The 24199-nt window shown below is 38.0% G+C and overlaps 1 protein-coding gene across 1 annotated transcript in view; it reads left to right on the top strand.

Moving 5' to 3' along the window:
• LOC134535025 (apolipophorins) overlaps window positions 1-11202 on the top strand; it is a 115554-nt gene extending 104352 nt beyond the window's left edge. The window contains exons 50-57 of the mRNA XM_063373857.1: window positions 605-774; window positions 1185-1380; window positions 2953-3127; window positions 4854-4994; window positions 5192-5321; window positions 7462-7577; window positions 8724-8918; window positions 10742-11202. Of these exons, the coding sequence (XP_063229927.1) occupies window positions 605-774; window positions 1185-1380; window positions 2953-3127; window positions 4854-4994; window positions 5192-5321; window positions 7462-7577; window positions 8724-8918; window positions 10742-10795 (1177 nt within the window). The 3' untranslated portion in view covers window positions 10796-11202. The remainder of the gene's footprint in view (window positions 1-604; window positions 775-1184; window positions 1381-2952; window positions 3128-4853; window positions 4995-5191; window positions 5322-7461; window positions 7578-8723; window positions 8919-10741) is intronic.
• Window positions 11203-24199: the final 12997 nt, after the last annotated feature.

The raw sequence follows: 24199 nt of genomic DNA, 5'->3' as shown, positions 1-24199 counted from the left end.
TACCTTTGTGTTAGAGACAGTGTCACGTGGCCATAATTGCGAGGGCCTCTGGGGTCTGATCCCAGAACTCCAGCAAGACCTAATTGGCTCAAGTGTTTCCTCCAAGTTCCCATTGCTTCAACCTTTCACAAAATATCTGTTTAACACGAATCAAAGCAGTTTGCGAATATTCAAATCGTTGGATTTCAAATTTAATTACGTATTTGAATTTTGCTTTGACATTTCAAATAAAAAATTTTTTGAATTCTTCTTTACTGATAAAAATAGTGTAACATGATTAAAGCTGGAAATATTTATGTAGAAATTATTTTTTTTTTCCCCTGCAACGTAGTACATACGTAAATGTTTTTTATATGTAGTAAATTATTTGTGATTATATGTATTTCTCTTTTTTTCATTTTACTGTAATTTTGCATATGTTTATCCAGGACTCCTGTGAAATTGTGGAAAGCATAGTTTTTACCGTATGTTTAACTTTGATTTAGATAATTTTTGATGTTGGTTCATAACATGATATTTTTTTCAAAATTATAATTTTAATTTAAAAAAAAAAAGACGCCTTCGCAGAAGCGTTCAGCCAGTTGTCTCCTCCTCCGTCCCGCAGCCTGGCATACCCGATACTCAGCCCCGCGCCGTACCGCGACACCTGCGACCTGGCGGTGGCGAGCGCCGGCTCCGACGCGGCCAAGAACAGGGCCGCCTGCGCCGTCGCGCGGGCCTACGCCAGCTCCGCCTACGAGGAGGACATTCCCGTTCTGGTGCCGGACAAGTGCGGTGAGCGTCGCGCTTCCCGACCGTCTGCCTCCCGGGCCACGTAGTGGGTTCCTGTGTGCTATGAGTGATTTTACATTCGAAATGGCATTTCAAATCGAATAATTTTTTTTAAATTATGTGTTACCTATAGATCCATCAAGTGGGGTTCATGGACAAAAAAAATTATTAAAAATCCTCATTTAAAAATTATTTTTTTTAAAAAAAAAGTAATATTATGTACAACTAAAAAAAAAATTCATTACATTATAAAGTTGTGTCAAATAACTTTTGTGCTGTCTGGGTGTACCTGGCAACAGAGCGAACCGAAACAAGGATGGCGCTAGTGCCAGATGTCGGGCGGTTCGGAAAAGAGAGAGAGAGAGCAAACGCCCGTTCGAGTTGTTGGGGACGTGCTTGCTGTGGTTGTGCAGGGGAGTGCGAGGTGGTGGGGCAGAGCCCCGTGGAGGCGGGCACCAAGTTCTCGGTGCGCACGGCGCACGCCCCGCACAAGGCCGCGGACGTGGTCATCGTGCTGGAGCAGTCCCAGGCGACGGAGGAGCTGTCCAAGGAGCTGGTCGGCCCGCTCGTCAAGGCCCTCACCAGCGAGCTCAAGAGCAAGGGCATAACGTGAGTATCCGCTCTCCCCCTCGGCCCTCCACTCCGCTTCACTCCGCTTCTCTCCCCATTTCCTTCACTACCTATTGTCACTTTATTTACATATCCCCGCCTGAGTATTGGAGCGTTCTATGTCCACTTTTTAGGTTTTTTATGCTATGGACACAAAATTAATATTAGTATTCATTTGTACTATATCCACACACGTCCACACACATAAAAAAATGTTTGTTCTTAATTTAAGACCAATATTATTTTGTTCTATGGCATGATATTCATAGTTGTTTGAACTTTCAAATGCTTATATCTCAGTTCCGACTTCAATGGACATAGAACACTCCAATTCTCAGGCGACGATATATATAATTAAATTACAATTTATAAACCAGTAAGCTCAGAAGTTTTCAGGTTGGATTTTTTTGAATAAACTACTTTTCCACCAATATTTTTACTTGGAATCTTATTCCTCGAGTCTCATATTTTTCAAACACTTGAGATTCAATGGAATTTGATGATTCAACTCTGATGTTTAGTTGTCATATTTTCTATCTTAAGGGCCAGACTTACAAGCCATTTTGGGTATTTGTATAATTTGTCGTTACTACGTGTAGTTAGTTAATTTATCACAATTGCTTTCTAGCGTTTTGCATTTTTTCACAGATTTTGTCTCAGCATATTTTTTTAAGTGTTATCTAATGGCGGTAAAATGCCGTGCCAGTGTTCATAATCATCATTGCTTGCATGACATTTAACAACTCGCAAAAATAATGTTAAGTAGTAGTATCTGGTATTGAAATTTGTGATCAGGTAACAAATAAATGTTGGGTAGAGTTATATATCTTCAGGAACAGCACTTGAATCAATGAAGGATCATAAAAAATTAAATAACCAATATGCCGTGAGACGCAGTCGTACAGAAAAGACTTGACACTTAGCCAGCAAGCATTTTGTCTCCGTATCCAAACGTTTTACATGTAAGGAGTGTGAGCTTGAAAGAAACGTTGTGTTAATAGTGGGCCTGTGCGAAGTTTCGACCAAGCGAATCAATCAAAGCTGTTTTTAATATTTGATTGACTTTGCCAGGAAATTCGCTATTCGTTTCATGTGAAACTTCGGTTGTGATGCAAAGCTTCACATCCGATGTGAGGCTTCGCGTTCGTTGCAAGGCTTTAAAACATAGGAACTCTTTAAGAATTGCTCAAGAAAATATTTTTAATTTTTTTTTATATATGTGTTGCTTGAATAAAGTAGGTTGGTTACTTAAAATGATCAAAAGAAGGCACTCCATTTGCTTTTATGAATACGTACATATTAATATTATGCATGGTTATTGTAAAATATAGGGCATCAATTCGTCGATCAATCAGTTCAGGTGTTACAAATGTAAATATTTTTTTTTACTTTAATCTTGTATTTTATGAAATAAGCATAGTACAATTCGCAGTGAACAATATTCGCGATTCAGTTCGACTTTGCCGGATGTCTCAAACATTCCAGCTCGTATTTGCTTGGCATCAAAAAGACTAGTGTTTGCACAGCAGGGTTGATGAGAAGGTCGGATCGACGGGCGTCGCGTCTGCGCAGGGATGTGGTGGTCCACCTGATGGGCTGGAGCGACCACCAGGAGTGGCCGCAGCACTACACCACGGGCGGGAAGCTGGTGTACGAGGGCAGCACCAGCAACATCAAGTACTACAAGAGCCGGGAGACGCTGCCCACCTCCAACCAGAAGGAGAAGATCCAGTACCTCCTGCACGAGGTGCTTGGCTGGGGGGGGGAGGGGGGGGGGATGTTCAGGGGACTGGAGACTTAACACCAGACAGCGCTATTACTAACAACACAGGCGAAGATCGTGAGAAATAACCTAGCGGCAAGATGTGTAACCACACAAATATTTTGTAGATAAATTTTTAAATTATATGTACTAATATTTTTTAAACATTTTAAGAACCCATATCTGAACAATGATTGAAAAAAAAGATTTTCCAAGAGAAATACAAGTTTTTTTTTTTTTGCTGTAATGTCTGTACCACATGAATTAAACAGATGCATTGTTCATGCTGGGCATACCGTCTGCCCATCTATCGGACTGACGCGAAAACAACGCCAGGTTTCCACACGATATTCTTGGAGCTGTCTGGTGTTAGTCTCTAGTGTATTTGGCGAAGGCTCTTTAATACGACACGTTCCAGAACGCCAGATCGGCGGTTGTGCTGGATTATCGAAGATCAGTCTAATTTTGATTGGAATACCAAAAACAAAATTAATACACAATAAAATGGTATCTAAAAGTTATAATAAGCTGCTCCATAGCAATTAAAAAAATAAAGGAGCATTACTCACCTTTCTTCATGCATAGACTAAAGACATAATACATATAGACTAAAACTTGACTGCACAGTTTTTTTTTTTTTTGTTACGCTCTGACCTCAACTTCATCCTAATGGCTATAAGTTCAGGAATCTCGCAAACTGGAAAAAATCAGGAAAGTAGGCAACTGAAAAGGTGGTTCAAATACCTGGAAAATGCAGGGAAATTGACACAATGTTAATTAGAATTACCAAACTGGATTAGTCATTTTCTTATACTGTTGTGTTTCTTTAATGTCTTAAAACCAGTCTGTATTTTAGTTACGAATTCATGTATGGTTGAAAACCCATCTGCTATCATCATTAATTATACGTAAGAGCAATGATCTGAAGCATGATCAAATGCCAATGGTCATTCACATGGTCACAATGAATTTTGCATTGTTTCAAATTTTAGAAACGTAGTTTTTTTTATATAACAGACTAGCAGCTTGGTTGCATAGGACTGATGGAAATGATAACACTGTGAATTGTGTATGGGGAATTATTTTGTTTATTTGGCATGTTACATATGGTCAAAACGTGTTTTGATAAGTATTTTTATTTTTAGTAGTGATGTACCAAAGTAATTGTTTAAGTATCATTATTGGCCAATATTCCTAATTTTCTAAATTTTCCGATATAATCATTTCCAACCAATGTTAAAAAAAACCAATACCCATGAAAAAGTACAATAATTTCATTCATTCTAGTGTCATCCATATTTTCTATTTGCCTGTTTATAGTTCCGTAGGCATCTTTTACTCAAAATGTTTTGTCATTTAAGGCTATACTTGAAAGTTGTATTTGTTAATTAGTCAAAGGCATAATTAACAAAGACATTATTCTTCTATTCACACATTTTTTTCAATACTTTTTACAAAGTATTGAATCCATTTTGTATAATTTATCAGATGTGTTGAAGAAATGTATCGTTAATTGGATCGGGATCGGTTTTCATCCGTATCGCCCATCGCTAATTTTTTAGTGTAAAATATTTTTGTTATCTTGCAGAATTGGTTAATGAGGCAGGAAAAAATGTTTGGTTGGACAGGGGAAACTCGGGGGAAGTTGTTGCAAGTAGAGGGATGGGAACCCTGATACATGGTTTCACGTGTATGAACGAATTTGTTGCAGCTGGAGGTGGAGCTCGGCTTGACGAAACTGACGGCGGCCACGTGGGAGATCCTCAACTACCCGTACCGCGCGGGTGCGTCCAAGGCGCTCATCTACGTGGTGGGCCAGCCGTCGGAGGTCGGCCAGATGACGGGCGGCTTGGTGAGTGGCTCCCGTGAGGGCGGCACTGCACACTTTCGATTTGTTACATTTCTTCCTGCATGGTGCCGCACGGATTTCACTGCACACTAAAATTTCACCCCCAGAGCGCCCAAAGAGGTGTAACTTCAATGACATGCTGTCTGAACTCCTTCGGCGCGTGATCGTGAAGTACGATGTTCGTGCCCGCCGCGTTGCAGATCCAGACCATCGGAGTCGCGCTCATGCAGCGGTGGCTGAACATCCAGGGCATCGTGCCATACGTCATCACTCCAGTCGAAGGTCTCAGAGTTGCAGCTAAAGATCCCAAGATCGTGAAAAACATAGTTGGTACGTATCTCAACTTTTAATTTATCACCCCAAAAAAAAAAATATATATTTATTTATTTTCTTTGTATACTTAGTAATGCACCATGATCTTGGCTAGGTATCACCATGTTTTCTACAGGTAGAGATGTGAGAAAATTTTCTAGAAAATTATAAACATATTTTTCTGTAAAATTTTTACTTTTTTTTCCTTTGCCAACATAGATTTTCATAATTTAAGATAATTGGATATATGTTATACAATATTTTTTTTTCTGCAGATTTGAAGGTACTGTTTAAACAACATTTTTTTTGTTACTATCATGGGCCATACCCGACTTTCAAATGTTAAGTACACCATAAATGTATTTTATTTGGCTCTCCAAGTAAAAAAAAAAAAAAAAAAAAAGATAGAATTTATTTGTATGTTTCCCTAAGAGTATAACTCCAAAAATCTTCCGGTTTTGCAGAAAATTTTTCATTAAATTACCAGAAACTTTTCCCAAAAATAGTTTTCCAGGAAACTTAACATTTCTAATTACAGGTATAGAAAACCAGGACAATTCAGGGCTATCACAAAATATTTCTCTAATTTTTATTTTGTGATAACATAAGTGAAACAGAATATACAGTTTTCGCTGATGACTAGGCACCTCAAAACGTTAAAAAAATGCTAAAACATGATATAAAATTTGGATGATTTTTTTTGGTGAAATTGTGTTTTCTTTTTTTTATCATATTAGATATCTCCTTTACCTCCAAAAAAAAATTGTCAATGCCAAGTGGCACCGACTGTTTTTGTCTGGACAATCAGAGAAACTTGACGATTCACATCCGAAAAACCTTGTATGTTTAGGGAATTCTGTAATTCCAAGCATGTAGCAACACCGCTCGTGAACTTTTGGAACATTTATAAGTTGCTTGAAGAATTATTCCTTTCATTGAATGCCAAATAAAATACTGGTTACATATCACTAAATAAATGGATAAGAGCAGATAATTTTTTTTTAACAATCTGCAAGATCAAAGCCACAGGAATAATTAGTTATTAATATTGCAACTATATTACATGGAAAAATATCTAGTGCTTTCCAAGATTTTTTTGTTTGCAATTTATTGATAAAAAAAATTTATGTTTCTTGAATTTGTTAAATTGAGGACATGTATGCAATTGCATCAAGTCTACAGTATGAATCCATGATAAAATAATGGAACTAAATTGTTACCAAAGTTGTTCATTGCACACTAAAAAGTAAATTTTGGTAGTACCATTGTCTTAGATTATATTTTTTAAAACCCTTTCAGTGTTTAGCTCTAACCATGTACCTTAATTACTAACATATAGCCTGAGTTTTATGCTAGATTTAAGATCTTGAAGCTTTGATAAACTATCTCGTGTGATTCTATATATGTCACTGTTGCATGGAATTTGCAAACCTGGCAGTACTAGTGCTGTTGCATGAAAGAAGGAAAAACATTCAATATTCCTGTGTAATGTTTCTTAGTTCATGAGAAAGTTCAATATATTTTCAAAATTAAATTTCAGTTTTTGTAACTGTCCTATCATTTCAATTCTGTTAATCTTAATATGAATAAAAAATTCCAATGTTAAATACCCAAAATCACATTTTTCTCTAGGAATTTATCCATGTCTGTAGGTATCACCTATAGACTGCTTTAAATTTACTTTACTTTAAATAATCAATATGTAGGAAAAAATTTTTTTTAAACTTAGTAAATAATATTTAAAGATTTAAATCATACCCTAAACTAAAGCTTTATGATTTCAATTGTATATTTTAACTGACAAAATGATGTGAATGAGGTGAAGTTTGTTGCATTTTGTATTTTGCTTTGCATTTCGGTGTTATACTCCAACTTCACTATTATTTCTGTTTCATCATTATTCACCATGTCATCTTGCCTCTAATAATATGTTACAAAACTATAATACCTTACACATACTGCTACCGCTGTGACGTACTCCACCATTGCGTAGGTACCTTAACAGTTTCGTCTTGCTCAAAGTATGCCAAGTCAGTAGGCAATCCTATTTTGACGTTTGGCGGAAGAGTACCCGACGAAGATCTTCGGCAGGGCTCTTGAAAATGTTTGTCTAAGCATGAACCCGTGTTGTAGTCACGTGGTGGATGGTTCGTTTCAGGCTACGACAACGAGCGCGTGTACAGCCTGACAGACGGCAAGAAGAAGCAAGGCAACACGGAACTGAGGAAGCAACTGGACTACAAGTCCAACCCTCTGTCATGGCTGCCCCAAGGCGTGAGTGTCCCCAGCCACGCGGCAGTGCTCGTGTTTGTCACCCGTACCACACCATCCATCACCGACTGCCTACAGCTGAACATGCCGAAACCATAGTCTTTGTTTGTCTGGGTGAAAAACATCTCGTTGCAGCCTAGTCTGTGAGGCTGTCCGTCAATCAGAAAGTTTAAAGTCGAAGGTCTGTCAACTTAAAAACTGGTACTTTTTTTAGCAGGGGCGTGAATTCCAGGGGTCCACTTCCCCTTGCAACATCGTAACTGTGAAACAGGAATGATAAACTCAATTCACAAGGGCCACCCCCCCTCCTTCCACCCCGAGAATACTGCAGATTTTCACCTCTGCTATCTAGGATTTTCCAGTATACCTTTGTGATCAGAATTTTTTTTTAACGTAACTGTCTGAACTGAAATTTTACTAGTATTATCACCTTGGAAATCCAGCTTTTATAAATTGGGTGGTCATTAATGTATGTTGATGACCAACCAAAAAAAAAAAAGTTTCTAGTTTTATGCCTTAAGAAGAGCAATGTTTGTCAAATGGTAAGATCATTTCCTTTTTGTTCTATGTATGTTTTGGACTAAGAGAGTGATGACACTGTGTTATTCACACTAATCATCAGATTGAAAGTGTTTGTAAATAATTTGTTGTTCCCAAAATTTTTATCAACCTTGCATTGCTGCAGATAATACCTTTTTTTTTCATGAGTATAAAATTATATTTTGATGTTTACATACTAACAACTAGTCAGTGAGACCATAAAAGAGAAGATATGTAATTCTGAAATATTTCCTCAGCCTGTTTTGTTGAGGTAGAACTGATCTTGAATCAAGTGTGTTTAGACTGCATGAAATGACTCGTACAGTTGTAAATTGTGCTTAGTTGAAGTTTTTTTTGAGGTTCCTTGTAACTCCATTATCAATTGCAACTGTTGGCTAAGAATTTGCAAAAGTAGCATAGTTCATGTTTCTTGAAAGGTCACAGTTTTGAATGTGTCAGTGGTATTAGACCCATGTTGTACATTTTAGCATGCTTATTAAGGATACTGAAAGGACTGTAATTACAATTTTAAAAGGATGAAAGTGTATACAATTTAATTGTAAACTACATGTTAGTCACGTTTTTGACCCTTTGATGTGATGTTTGTAGGCGGAAGGTGTTACGATCGTGGCCCAGAACTTCCTCGACAACAAATCGCAGAGGCGGCAGTACATACAGGCGGTGTCCCACCGAATCTCCGAGTCGCTGACTGCCGAGTTGTACGAGGATTGCATGTGCATCATAAAGGATGGCATCTATGCCGAGTCTTACTGTCGGGTGACAGGAAGGAAAGAACGTGAAACTGTGAGTACTCGAACAGTTCTTCTAGTGGTATAGTTTATTTTGGTATAATGTATACAACAGGCAATTAAAATTCGAAAGTACACTCTAATTAATTAATTTTTCTGCCCATGCTCTGTTCTCAGACTTAAGCTGTAATTAATTTATTCATTCTGCGCATGCCCCATTCTCATAATTAAGCTCTAATTAATTCATTCATTCACTGGATTCACATCCAGATAACCCGGGTTCGTAGGCAGTTCCAACGGTGTCGGACATCAGCGGTTCTACCAACAGTATTCAGCAGATGAGTTACAGAGTCCTGATCTCATGTGTCGAAGTGAAACTCGCAATGGGGCGGACTGAGACGTTGTGAGGTACCATCCCAACTGTAGTCAACACTGTCGGGTTGGTGTCCGAGGCTTGAAGTTTGAACGGCTTGCCACAACGTAACGTTGAAGCAGTGTATGTTGTCCCTGTTTCTTGTCCGATGTACAATGCACGATGAGATCCCTGGAAAGAGCCATACAAGAGAGAAAGATAAAGGGCTGAATCCTTGCAGAGAAAATGCAGGTAATTTGGTTAGGGACTTAGGGTGTATGACTGGCTGGATTAGGACTTAATATTTTGTTGACGCCGAGTCACAAGAGACACTTCAGTGGCGACACCATGAGAATGATGCAGCAACGGGAATAAATGGTAGAGGGAAACGGGAGCTCATCCAAGCCAACGTCCTTCACTTTTACCGCTTGCGGGAAATCCGGGTTTCACCCCGCCGGGAATCAGATGTGGGCTGCCCTGGCGGAAGGTGATGGTTTTGATCTCCGAACGACCGCGGCACCAGTGTTCACTGTGCTTACACACAATAAATCTGACACGTGCCTTCATTGACGTGTACCGACCATAGGGTGTCTAACAGACCACAGTGCCGGAGAGCGAGTACAAGGGCATGAGTAGGGCGGGGCTGTAGTCCTCCCTCTGCTGGTCTGATCATGTATGCAACTCTTGGCATCTCACACCTCGCGAGGGCGAGATGGGCGAGAGTGCGTGTCGGCCAGCCGGAGCGAGGGGCGTGTCATTACCCTTCGTTCAATATTTCAACTATCATCAAGGACAAGAATATCGTGTTTTATTTCGTTTTTAATTTTAATGGATTCTGTACATGTATAAAATTAGTTTGTTATTTAACATACATGGAACCAAATGAGTCTTAAAAACCGGTTTCACCAAAAAAATTTGTAATTTTTAGAGTTGTAAATGAATTTCTAAAATCAAATAATATAAAATAGGCATTTCTTGGTCAAAATTACTCGAAAGAATAAAAATAAATCGACAAGCATATGTGTGTTTGAAAAAATTCAAGAGTTCCATAACAAACAAAGTAATGTTTCTTTTTCCTATATATTTTATCCATACAGTTTTGTAGAAATTTCATATTAAATATGTGTCATTCATCAAATTGCTTATGTTAAAAAATTACATATTTTATTTTAGTTAACTTTTGTTAAAATGCTAATTAATTTAGTGTTTTTTTAATTTCTGTTTTTTTTTTTTATTATTGTGTATTAACATGTTTTTCTGTGTTTCTGCTATTTGAAACACAATTTACCTCACAATATTTTCTATACCTATTGTAAATGACATTTAAATTAAACACTTCCAAACAGTTTAACTAAGAATATTTACTAAAAAAATTTTAATTTTTTTTGGTTTAGGCCATTTAGCTATGCAGTATGTGTCCATAGCAGTTAATGTTACTGTGAAAACTTTATATGAAAACTTTAGGCTATTGTAATATTATTTCATGTATATTACAGTAATTTTGACACTTTTTTTTTATGTTACAGAAATCAAGACAAAAAACAAAAAGTAGACGTCGACGCCACAACCCATTTCTGTAGATACGTACGGTAAAAAATTGACAGTGGAATTATGAGAAAACATTTTTTTCATAGAAGAGAGCAGGAAATATGTTTGTGCAAATGTGTTACTAAACATTAAGACTTGAATTTATTTAGTAGTAATTTAAAAATGTGATCCATATTAGCATTTGGTATCGTAAGGTAATTAGTATTACTTCAAGAATGGAAAACTTGATGTAGTTGCAGTTATGAAATATTTACATCTTAATTTAAACCTTGAACCATGTTATGTAAAATATGTTAAAATATTTAAATGTTGGTTTTCAGAGTTACGAAAGTAATATATTGTAGTGTTTGTTAGCTGCATGACAGTCGAAGTGCAGTGTGTGAATAAAGTAGACGTGTTTATGTTTTCTCCTCATGAAATAAAATTTGTTTCTCACTTGTTTTTGTATTTCAATGTTGTTCTTTTTCTTTGATTGGGCACATGACCCTGTTTATTCTCCGTATAAATGTCAGTTACCTGATTTCAATTTTTATCAGCTTATTGCAAATCAACTTTGCTGTGCTCAGTAATCATGAACACACCATTAATGTTTTGCAAGAGGAAGGTTATTCACCAAATTTGTATTTTCATGTCCTTTATTAAGCTGTACTTTTACTCACATTGGGACCAAGAGTGATATCTGTTTTATCATAACACGCATTAAGACACGATAACATGTTACCGTATGAAAACATGTTTTGTTATTACAATTTTATATTTTGCTTCAATCACATATGCGGTTCAATGAATTGGTTTTACTATGCCTGACATGGTGACATTACCTGGTAGTAATAGTGATGGGCTAGTATGTGTTGTTATCGTTTGATAGAGCGAACCTAGTCAACAACGTGTGTACTCATCACTTGGTACTGTAAGGGGGTGAATGCGCTACCTCCGTTCGTTGTACTTTTCAGTGGTTGCCAAACACTCTAAAGCTGATTTAGCAGTTGGCATTACCGCTCAATTGGGCATCCTGTGGATGTTTAATGATGGTGGTGACTAACGATAATATGAACCTAGTTGCGTAATGCATTTTTTTTGTCTGCCTTATTTTTGCCCTTGAAAAATTTCACAACACAGATCCACCTATAAAAGCGTGTCAGCCTTCACCAATGCCATGTCTGGCATAGGGAAACTGTTAAAAATTCAATGAAAAGTCAGTTAACGCTGCATAACAAACATTTACAGTAATAACAAACAGAATACATAAAAGTTTACTTCTGTGCATGATCAAAGGTTCTCAATGAAAAATCGGAGAAACGGCACAAAAAAGACTAACTACATAGTTGTTTGGCACATCAGTCACAATCCACTTGCTCAGGGCACACAAATGGCTGGGTTTACGCATGTGTACACAATAAAACGTACATAACACACTATATAGGCAGACACAAATTATCATGCTTTTACACTGGTTTAAAACCAAATAGTTCTTACCTTAAAGGAAGCTTTTTAAAAATAAATTAGGGAGCTATATATTAACATAATCATTGCAGAGCCATCAAGAGGGACAGGCAAGAGGGGCAAAATCCTTGGAGCCTGGACACCAGGGCAGGCCCGGTTAAGTTTCAAAATATAATTTTTCATGCGTTTGTTTACCTTAATAGTAGATAGTATTAGTAGAGACAAGATTTTATGGTTTTATTTTTTTAGTCCAATTTCGTTTTTAAAACAGAAGATGCCTGTGTTTATTTTTTTTTTTTTAATTTTTATGAAAGCTGTTTTGTAATACTCGTTCCACCAAAATAGTGGTAAAACTTATATGCTGGTTTTTTTTTTTTTACGATGAAACAATTTGTAATAAATTGATCTAAAACAGATACATTCAGAACAATAATAAAAATAATAATAATATTTCTGATCCATGCACTTTGGTACAATTTTTTTTTTTGTCTAGAAATGACTTTCCTTGGATTTTGAACATCAAACTATTGCTATTTTTAAGATCTAATTTTGATTTGGTCAAATACTGCTTAGTTCCATGACATAACTAGCATGTCGGTGCTACATGGTGCATTAACTTGGATTTCGGTGTTAATTTTGTTTTACCCCAATTCACCAATAAATCTTGTCCCTACTTTATAAGTTAACGCAATGCGTGCAGATCACACCTTAACAATAATGGCCATGGTAACCTTAGTATTTGGATTTTTTTTTTTAAATTTTGGGGTTTGAAAAATTGCACATTAAGTAATGGGGAGGAGGCGAGACAAAAGTTGTTTTGTCCCCCGGGCCCTTAATCTTTCTCGATGGCCCTGGGAGAAGTGCTATTTCAAAAGACAGTTGAAGATGCACACAGTCCGTGCCTCGCAGGGTGTGGCAAACTTCAGCCTCACAATGCTGCCACGGGTACTGATGGTTTTGTTCATGATACTGTGAACCACAATTAAGGCCATTACTTTCATTTAAGGGCTATTTCTGAAATTTTAACTTGATACCTCCCTTGAATTTGTTGTTCCGTACACAAACGCAAAAGATTATCCATTTAAAATTTTTTTTAAATAATCATTAAAACAAAAAAATCCAACATGGTTGTCTGAGACCAAACTTTAAAAGGTTTAAATTATCCTACGTTTGCATATTCTTTGCCCTGTACACTTCGGAGAACAGCTTCATTATATTCTTGGTTTTTGTATGTGCGAATGCATTGTACAGAAAATAATTATTTTCAAAGAGAAGATCCAGCAAATATTAGATACTCTTTTATTATATAACAAACCATTAGCACTGCAGGCCAGCACTCTGAAATACATAAATATTAACTGACAAAATAAAACTAAAACCAAGTATTGACAGTAACTTAATACTATTATCATCAGAATTGCTATATTTAGGTACTTTATAAATCATCATATATGTGAATAATTATATACACCCACAAAAATTTAACAGTTAATTTGGTGACAATAACTTTTCAACATGACATAAATATATATGAGACAAAACTGACAGCAAGAAAAATTGTGATTTCAAATATTTTCATACACAGCTTCAACTATCATATCTTTAATGAGGCCTATTGTATTGTACAGTTACAAATGTAAGTCTTTATTAATTATTACACAACTTCTCATAGGCTGGTTACAAAACATATACTTATAGAACAACATTAACACCATTAATGCACACATTTGTATTTATATGTACATGTTAAATTAGTACAATATATATATTTATATAAATTATAAATATAAAATTCAATACATTTGGCACAGTAATTATACACTTCATATCAAATAGAACGATGTTTACATTTCAAAACTCACGCTAACACCAACAATTGTGAGTACATTTTAAAATAAACTAATAACATTGGATATATTTTATTAAAAAACAATAAAAATCTTTTATTTAACCATATTTTAGACACAGGGTACTTTATATAATATTGCTTAGATTCTAAATTAATGTTCTGTTTAATTGTTTATTAATAATAATGCTGAAAAAATAGTTAAGCATTTAGATGTTAATATTATTCTTTCAATTATTTAATTGAATCAAGGTTGAATTTAATAATGATCGACAGATTTAGCTTACATAACAGATGTCTGTCATAAAATTGGTAAAAGGTCTGTAGGAGAATGGAAATTAGTGTATGAAATTCAGAGTTGCCAACACCATTGCTGTATTGCAGATGCAAAACCTCCACTATGTAATTTTTTTTTAAATATCAACCTTTAAAAATTATGCACGAATGCAATAAACATGTATGACAATAACTGTTCCTTGTATGACATTTAATCACAGAAAAGCTAAAAATTTTCCTTTTAAACAATTTGGTTTTAGATTCATGTATTTAACCTCCTGAAACCTTAATGATTTTGACATTCAGTGATGATTGGCTACCATGAAGTTTAGAAATTATGACTCAAAAATAATCTGGTCACATGGAAACCAATATTTTTTTAAATAATACAAAATATCTGTGTAACTTTAAAAGTAATTTAGGTTCTCATAGAGGCTTCATCACTCAATGCTCTTTCGTGAGTACTGTATCACTTTTTATTATTTAGTAAAACACTTCAGAAAACCTTCAGAATCTACCGATAAAGCACTGTCAAAATGTAAATAATCAATGGCTTCATGTCAAGCAGTGGGACTACCAAGACGTCAAGAACAAAAATCTGTAACAACTTTATTCTTACTTTAATTTAAACATAATCAGATTTCAGTGAATGCAAAACTACATTCCCAGCTACGGGTAAAACAATTTTTGGGTCACAAATGTATTTTTACCCCCCAAAAACGGTCAACGGAAGCCAGTACGATACGTGGATGACATTACCACATAAAATTTCTTGCTTTACCACGGCTGGAGCGAATACGATTTTCAGCCGAAGACATTTTTGAATTTTTTTTATTCCCTGCAAGGTTTTTAATCATCAGTATCACTGTCTTACAAAATATTACACAGGAAGCTAGGCAGTGGGGCAAGCTGTGTGGGGATAGGACTCAACAACGATTCTGCAACTAAGTGCGGCTTCTAAGATTATAAAATAAATTCATTCAACTGCCTGGCTTCAAAAAAAAAGGCCACATTTTTTAAAACCGACACGCCTGATGTTTCAGCTTGCCTTGTTGCAGCCAAGGGGAGATAAATTTAATGTATCTTCACGTAAAGCGCCTCACCTACATGGGCGCACATGCGGTGCACAGGGCTTCAGAAGAAACCACGCAATTGAAAAACTGCTCAAGATACTCAGAAGAGGAGGAAAATGGGTGAAATGCAAATGTTTTCAGAATAATGTTAAGGCATGAAACAGCTGGTACAGATTCTTGGAAGCGCTCAATGGACTTGCATTACAACTTTAATCCTTCCTTTCTCAGCCATATGTTGTTGTGGTTACCTGTGAAATCTCACACTTGCTCAATGCACGAAGAAAAGACTGCATGCCAGCCCACGGCCTTGCACTTAGAGGCGACACTGTGCTATAAGCGCCAGCGAGTGTCGCACTTATCTCCCCCTCGTCAAAAAATATTTACTCCGACTGGCCCCTTAACAGACACGGGTTTCGAACCCAGAAGCAGACAAGCATTTGACGACTCGCTAGGTAGGCCTAAAATCACGATAAATACATAAATTGACATAAAATGTGTCACAGAGCGATGTTCAAAGGGCCAGCCCTGAGAAATACAACAGAGTGAAGCTCACGCAGTAGACCATCGACTTTCAAACGCCCGTCAGCTCGACATTCGGAATCAAGACGGCTTGCCCACGCCAATAATCTTGCTCCTGATGCAAAAAGACAACTTGAAAAATTTGGGAAGACTGACTAACAACTGTCACAGAAAATTTTAAAATACAGCAGCTTTTACATAGTTCGGTTTCATAGCAAGGGCGAATATTCCATGGAACCAATAAAATACTGTTGGTTCCCATACTTTCAGGATGGATAAAATGCCTTTTAAATTATATTCTAAATCTATTATTCAAATTAATTTTTTCAGTAGAATTACTAGTTTTCAAAGAGTCACTCAACTTGTGAGACAACATTTATTCTTCTTTCAACTCTTAAATGCTGGGATCCAATGTCTGTTGTCCGCTTCTTACATTGATACTTAACGCTCTTAACTTTGCATATTCCGATTGTACCCAAAGCTATGCGGCCTGTGGCATTGATAACGTATGTCCTCCCCAACTTTGCAGAGTATTTTAAGACATGATGCTTTCAAATAACGTTGTATGTCAGTTGGTTCTATAGCCTCAAGGACATGGTGACCTAGTTCTTCATACTTGTATTTTATCGTCATTAATATTCTAGTAATTGATTTTGATATTTTGTTTATAAAAGTCTTTTAACTATGGTTTTATGAATTTTCACCTTTATTGCTAGGTTATTATTTGTGTATATGCATTATTCAGTGTTTTATTTACTTTCAATATTGCTTTTATGCCTTTATTTTACGTTTGGACTTATTTGAAAGCTGCGATAATGTTTCAAGAATATAGGAAGCATAAGGAACCTGTGCACGCAACGGTGATGTTAATTCGTTTAGACTTTTTTTTTCCAGTACCGAAACTTTCTGGCATTTTCTGTTTGTTCTCTTATAATGGGAAAATCGGCAGATGTCCTCTCACCATAGTCGGTAATTTTATCACGTCTTTACACCAGCCAGTCAGAAAAGACTTTGTGATTTTTTCGTGTGGTGATTATTACAGGAAAAGCCTCGATGTGAGGGAAAATAAATTTTTTTACTGGTGTATCCTTTTGAGAGCTGTGTTGTGATTGGTCAGTGAGGCCATACACCTGCCACTTGCCCTCGGGGTGCCACGCAGTTGCACGTAGCATCGTCAGTTGTTCGTGCGCCATGCCGTCAGGTCGTGCTGTTCAGCGGCTCACAAACTACATTTTTACGAGTGAATAGAGGCAGGCTAATTAAACGTCTCGGGTCGGGCCCATGTTGCAAATAATGTAATACAGCCTTCATTTCTTCTTTGTTTCGAACTTTTAACTATAATTTGTAGGCCCCAGGCGTGCGGTGAAAGCTCAGGTGTTCCGCTGTCCACTGAGACTTAATTCCCATGTTTCTTGGTACCTAGACATCGAAGTCGCTACGGACATTATCTCTTGAAGGCACAGGACTGTTAGTAGCTTTCGCCAAAAGTGAGTTCTTTCTCTTTTGAAATTTTGTGTAAAGGACTTTCAAAATATGCTGTAAGAAGAATAAATTTCAAACTCCATTTCTAAATCTTTTATTTAAATTCAACCATCAAAAGTTTAGGAAAATTTAGTAATCATCAGGGACTTGGAAAATTTGCAGGTCCAATGACCTCCAGGATGTACTCCACGATGCTATGCATACTCGGGCAAACTTCACTTGCTCATTGGCTGCTGCCGTGTGAGCCGTCTCAACTGGGTCACTTGTGATTTTTGTGAATGAGGGTCTCTCTTTATTAGCCCAGAGTCCTCCAGATTAACAGTGAACCAATATCGTAAGCAGAAAAAAAAAAGTATAATTATTTGAATTTTAGCTTTTTCCCGGTATCTAGTAATCATTAACAGAACTTGACACCCAACTACCTGCAACAGTCGACGAGAGAATTTGTAAGTGTTCTTCTGTACCTGCAAGGAACAGTGGTCGTCTAAGCGGGCATGATTGTGAGTTATTAAACGCGCTAGGAAAACAGACCAGCGCTCCGCTCTTCTTGCACCAACAATAAGTGTGTGAGTATTATGAATTAATCTGTAGGTGAAGAATGGCATGTTGCAAAAAAACATTGGCTATACAACTTATTACAGCAAAAATCTTTTAAGATCCTCAATAGTGAGGGATGTAAACTCGTCCCTGTGTAGATCTCGGCCATGCGGGTTGTAAGGTGCAAGGGAGCCAGGGCTGGCTTCTCCTCCAGACGTCCCAGCAGTGGAGGGGAAGTGGGGGCATGAGGGGAGCAGCGCAGGCGGGCAGGAGAGCGAGAAGTAGACGTCTGTAGACACTCGGCCAGTGCGTTTGAATAGTTACCTCTCCAAATCTTATGGTAGCAAGGCATTTAGAGATGAAAATTCTTTAATTCTAAGTTTAACACCAGCTCCTGACATGAAGCATATGTTTAGTAATGCTAAATCAACAAAAAAAAAACCAATTTAAAAAAAAGACTTAAAAATTATTTTTACAACTCTCACGAATGCCTTATTGTGTTGGGGGAAAAAATTTATTTAATTTTTTTTGGGACTTGTTTCATGTGCACTAATGAGAATAGGACATAGATTAATGATGGGTTTAGTTACTTATTGTTTATTTCTTATTGTTATATTGTGTAATACTGGTTTATATGATTATATATTTATAAGATGTTCTATACTTAACTGTAAAAATTTTTTTTTGCACTTTCATATTATTGAAATATTTCATTAGAATAAAAAAAGGATAATCATTTAAAAAATAATGACGTTAAATATCTTAAAAATTGAAGAGCCATTTACCGATGTAAAAATTCCTGACACCTAAAATGTTCATTCCCCTTTTTAAAAACTACCCTTCACTCCTGCTCCAAAGAGATCACATTTATTAAGCTCCTACTAAACATAGTAAATTATTGCATTACATAACTTTACACACAATCATATACGTAACCAAATAATTGTGATGCAACACAAAATAACATATGTATGTATGTTCTGACACATACAAGTAACACTTTAATAATACAAACAACAGGCAAAATTAATGTGAAAAATTTATGGTTAAATATTATCAGACAATGGACCTTGTGTGATTTATAAATACATAATACAATACAGTGTTATGTGGCTGTACATCCAACATTATGATGCTTGTGAATATGAAACACCGGTGTACACTTTTAAAAACTCTAGCCCTACTAACAACAATATGTTTACATACATGTTGTATCAGTAAGTCTATGGCGAGTGTGTAAGGAGGAGGTTGTCTTGTACTGAATGTAAACAAGTTGAAATACAAGATTATACAGAAGAATGTACGGCTGTATTAAATAGCAATTAGTTTAGACGAACCCACACAACATGGTGTCAGAAGTGGGATCTCGCGTGTTCGCCGGTAGAAGATTGTGATGGAAAAAAAAACCTGAAGTGTAACTTGCGCCCGAGATGATAAACGTCAACATGGCAGACGGCGGCGAGGAAAAAAAAAGTTGCGAATCATCACTAGTAATTGGGAAACAGCTTAAACCACCGGGGCCTCTGGATTTTACTGACCCTAACGCCTGGTTCAAGTGGAAAGTCCGATTCGATCGTTATCTAAATCTCAGTGGTCAGAACAAATGCAAGGATGAAGAGAAGATCGACTTATTAATGTATGTGTTAGGGGAGAAAGCGGATGAAGTGATAGTCACGTTCGAGAAACCAACGAGTGGGTGGACTTACAAAGAATTAGTGCAGGCCTTTGATAGACACTTCAAGCCTCGAGTAAATATAATTTTTGAAAGATTCAAGTTCAACTCGCGAATTCAACAAAAAGGGGAAACTGCGGAACAGTTCATTACGGCCCTGCATAACCTCGCCGATCACTGTGATTACGGCCCCTTGAAAGACGAGCTTATTCGCGACAGAATAGTGGTCGGGATGCAAGACGTCTCGCTAAGTGAAAAAATGCAGCTCCAGTGTACCCTGACCTTGCAAGATGCCATTAATATGTGCCGCCAGGGAGAGTTGCAAACATCACAGTCACAGCAGTTGCGTGGAAATCAAGAGCAGATAAATTACATACAGAAGAAGGGACCTTCCAGTAAATCAGACACAGGTCAGAATCGTAGGTTCAGTGCCCGTTTTGAGTCAAAAAATCTACGTCGAAGCTTCGATTCCGGGGAACATCAGGGAAGTGGTCAATCATCTATGCAGAACACTGGAAGTTGTGGGAAGTGTGGACGGACGCACAGCAGAAATAACTGTCCTGCCCAGAACATTACATGCTACACGTGTGAACGCCAAGGGCATTTTGCTAGGATGTGCAGGACCAAGAAAAATCTTCATCACATCTGTGAACTCTCGGATCCAGATGGAGAACCAGACTATGTGATAGGAGTTATAAGGGACACTCAACAATCTAACCCATTTAAAGTACACCTACAAGTGGTGGAGCTGGAAAGATCGGTGGAATTTTTGATTGATACGGGAGCCGATGTCACCTGCATGCCAAGCGAGATGATGGACCCAAAAGACTTACAACAAGGAACCAACATTAGTAATGTATGCGGGCCAGATGGGCGTAGTCTGGATGTAGTCGGTTACAGGAATCTCACATTGCAGTATCGAGGGCGTAGGCAATTAGTTAAAGTGTATTTTATTGGAAAATTGCTCCATCCGTTATTGGGTAAACATGCCATTCAAGCATTAGACGTGGTTCAAGTGGTTCACCGAGTGAATGTAGAAGCAGAGTTTCCAAATCTATTCTCTGGTCTAGGTAAATGGGAAAGTGACATGAAAATTCACCTTCAACCAGAAGCTAAACCGTACGCATTGACAAGTCCAAGAATGGTGCCCCTGCCGTTGTTAAAGAAAGTGAAACAGGAACTAGAGAGGATGGTCCGACTGGACGTTATCACACCAGTGGAGGTTCCGACCGAGTACTGCGCTCCTATGGTGGTAACCGCCAAAGGCGATGGAGTAAGGATTTGTGGTGACTTCACTAAACTAAACAGGTACGTCCACCGACCAGTGTTCCCTATTCCAAAGATCCACTATACCTTGGCACAACTGAAAGGGGCTAAGATCTTCAGCAAATTGGATGCTAACTCTGGATTTTACCAGGTGCCCCTGAGTAAGGAAAGTCAACCCTTAACAACATTCATCACACCATTTGGGCGGTTTATGTATAAAAGGCTCCCATTTGGGTTGAACTGTGCACCTGAGTATTTCAGTTCAAAAATAGCACAAGTACTTGAAGGTATCCCTAATGTGGTATATCACGTTGATGATGTACTGGTGTTCGGGGACACGGTTGAAGACCATGACAGAACATTGCGCCAGGTATTGGAAAGGTACAGTGCAACGGGCATTACTATAAACACAGAAAAAAGTGTGTTTGGAGTGAGTAAAGTTACCTTTTTAGGTCATGAAATATCAGCTGAAGGTATTAGGGTGGAGCCCAGTAGAATACAAGCCATTGAAAAATTTGCAGCACCTGAGGGTAAGCAAGCACTGTTGCGGTTTTTGGGAATGGTCAACTTTGTGGGTAGGTTCATCCCAAATCGTTCCGAAGTATTGCAACCACTGACCGATCTGCTGAAGGAGGGTCAGCCATTTGTTTGGGGTAGGGATCAACAGGCAGCGTTCATGAAAGCAAAAGACCTTATTACTCAATCACCTTGCTTATCACACTTTGACGCGGAGAAGGAGCTTATTGTGAGTGCTGACAGCTCATCATTTGGGCTAGGATTTGCACTGTTCCAGCAAAACACAGACGGAACACGAGATACTGTCTGTTATGGCTCGAGAGTTTTATCTAAAGTTGAATGTCGGTATGCTCAAATTGAGAAAGAGGCACTAGCGCTGACGTGGGCATGTGAAAAACTACAAGAATACATACTAGGCCAGCAAAATGTTACCCTAGAGACAGATCATAAACCACTCATACAGATTTTGATGTCCAAAAGTATTGATGAGCTTTCTCCACGACTTCAACGGTTTAGAATAAGACTCATGAAATACAACTATGTGGTTGTGTATACACCAGGGAAGCAGTTAGTAGTAGCGGACTGCCTGTCCAGAAGTCCGTGGCAGGAGGTGAACGTTGAGGACGAGTTGTTGACAGACACGCAGGCACAGATCAATATGATTATTAATCACCTGTCAGTGGCTCAGACTATAATGGACCAGATAAAACAAAACCAACAACAGGACTCAGTGTGCATCAAGTTAAGACAGTATACAAAAGGCCAGTGGCCAAGGAAAAATCAAGTTCCGGTTGAGCTCCAACCATACTATCAGTATCGATGGGATATATCAGTGGGTAAAGGTTTTCTGTTGAAGGGTAGTAGATTAATTATTCCAGAGAAACTGCAAACTTATGTTTTACAGCAACTACACAAAGGTCATCTAGGTATAACACGATGTAGGGCCCGAGCTCAGGAATCAGTCTGGTGGTTGGGGCTAAGCACGCAGTTACAAAATCTCATCCAGACATGCCCAGTTTGTGTGGAAAACCGGGCTAATGGAGTAGAGCCTTTTGTGGCAGAAAAGGTTCCTGACTACCCTTGGCAAAAAGTAGGGGTCGATTTGCTGAAATGTCAAGGGAAGTGGTACCTGGTGGTTGCAGACTATTATTCAAAGTACTTTGAGCTAACCGAGTTGAACAAGTTAACTGAAGCAGTTGTTGTGCAGGAGTGCAAAAACATCTTTTCTCGATTCGGCATCCCAGAGATAGTGAGGACTGACAATGGTCCTCAATTCAAAAGTGCATTTTTGCAGTTTGGTCAGTCATATGGTTTTCAGCACGTCACCAGTAGTCCCCTGTACAGCCAATCTAATGGGTGTGCGGAGGCAGCAGTAAAGACTGCAAAAAGACTTCTGACGAAAGGAGGGGACATTTACGAGGCCTTACTAGCTCATCGCAGCACACCTTTGGCTGGGGGCATGTCGCCCCTGGAAATTATGCTAGGGCGAAAGGTCCGAACATCAGTACCGTCGTTGAACTTACACAATGATACAGTCTTCAAGGGAGTGAAGAACCACTTACAAAAAGAAAAGGAATACCAACGGCAGTGGTACAACCGGCGACACAGGACACGGGACCTGGCCCCCTTACAAAATAAGGACAGGGTATGGGTAATAGACAAAAAAAAATATGGAGTGGTGGTGAGCACACCCGCAGAGCTACGAGTTCCCAGAGCATACGTCGTGGAAGCAGAAGGAGGCAGGTACAGACGTAACAGATGTCATCTGGTTCCCGCCCCTCTGAAGTGGCCACGAGACAGACCAGGGTGCCAAAGTAGCGACTACGAAGAAACTGTATCAGGAGGAGATAGTCTAGGAACCAGTGAAGTTGTCAGTGGACCTAATAGTAGGCATGGGCAAATGGGAAAAGAAGTGGCAACAGATAGTGTCCAGGCAGGAGAGCCAGCCGTGAGCCAGGAATCGGGGGGACTGGAGTCTGACGATGAACCGGAATGGTTGGGCTGGGACAATCGATCCCATCAGAATGTCGGGGTAAATGTACCGAATTCGAGAAAATCTAGTAGAGTAAAGACCACTCCCGGGTGGATGAAAGACTATTACTAAACTGGGGGGAAACCAGAACAGTACAATGGTGAATGCAATAATGTAGCAGGTATTAGACGAACATAGGTTATATTGTGAAAGGAAGAACTGGGGACTCTCAGCTGTGGGGTGTACATAGTAGTGTGAACTTGACTAGTACGTTAGCATGTAGCAGTGATAGGAATGTATAGTAGTAGGTGAAAGGTAACTGGTGTTTCTGTATAAGGGTTACCTAGTCAAGAGTATTAGTAGACTGTGAAACTTAACAAAAAGGGAAAGATGTTGTATCAGTTAGTCTATGGCGAGTGTGTAAGGAGGAGGTTGTCTTGTACTGAATGTAAACAAGTTGAAATACAAGATTATACAGAAGAATGTACGGCTGTATTAAATAGCAATTAGTTTAGACGAACCCACACAACAATACATACCAACAACTTCACAGTTAACACAAGGCTCTTCAAATAAACAATATTTCTAATAAACAATCATTTATTATGCTTAACTATATATAACTTGAACAGTTTCCACCAAACAACCACAACAAGATCAAAAATAAATTTTCTCACTCTTTTTTTCCTAGTGGTGCACTGATTTTAGATAGATTTCAAAGAAAGACTACCAAGTGTATCCATTACCATGGATTGACTTCCAGAAAATGTTTGCATAGTTTTTTGCTTCATGGTCCATAGACCCCAAAACCACCATCAACTCAGAATTTTATAC

This window comes from Bacillus rossius, chromosome 8, assembly GCF_032445375.1.
Source record: "Bacillus rossius redtenbacheri isolate Brsri chromosome 8, Brsri_v3, whole genome shotgun sequence".
NCBI lineage: Eukaryota > Metazoa > Arthropoda > Insecta > Phasmatodea > Bacillidae > Bacillus > Bacillus rossius.
Note: the sequence above shows the minus strand (reverse complement) of the source record. Positions and strands in the feature narration are given on the sequence as shown.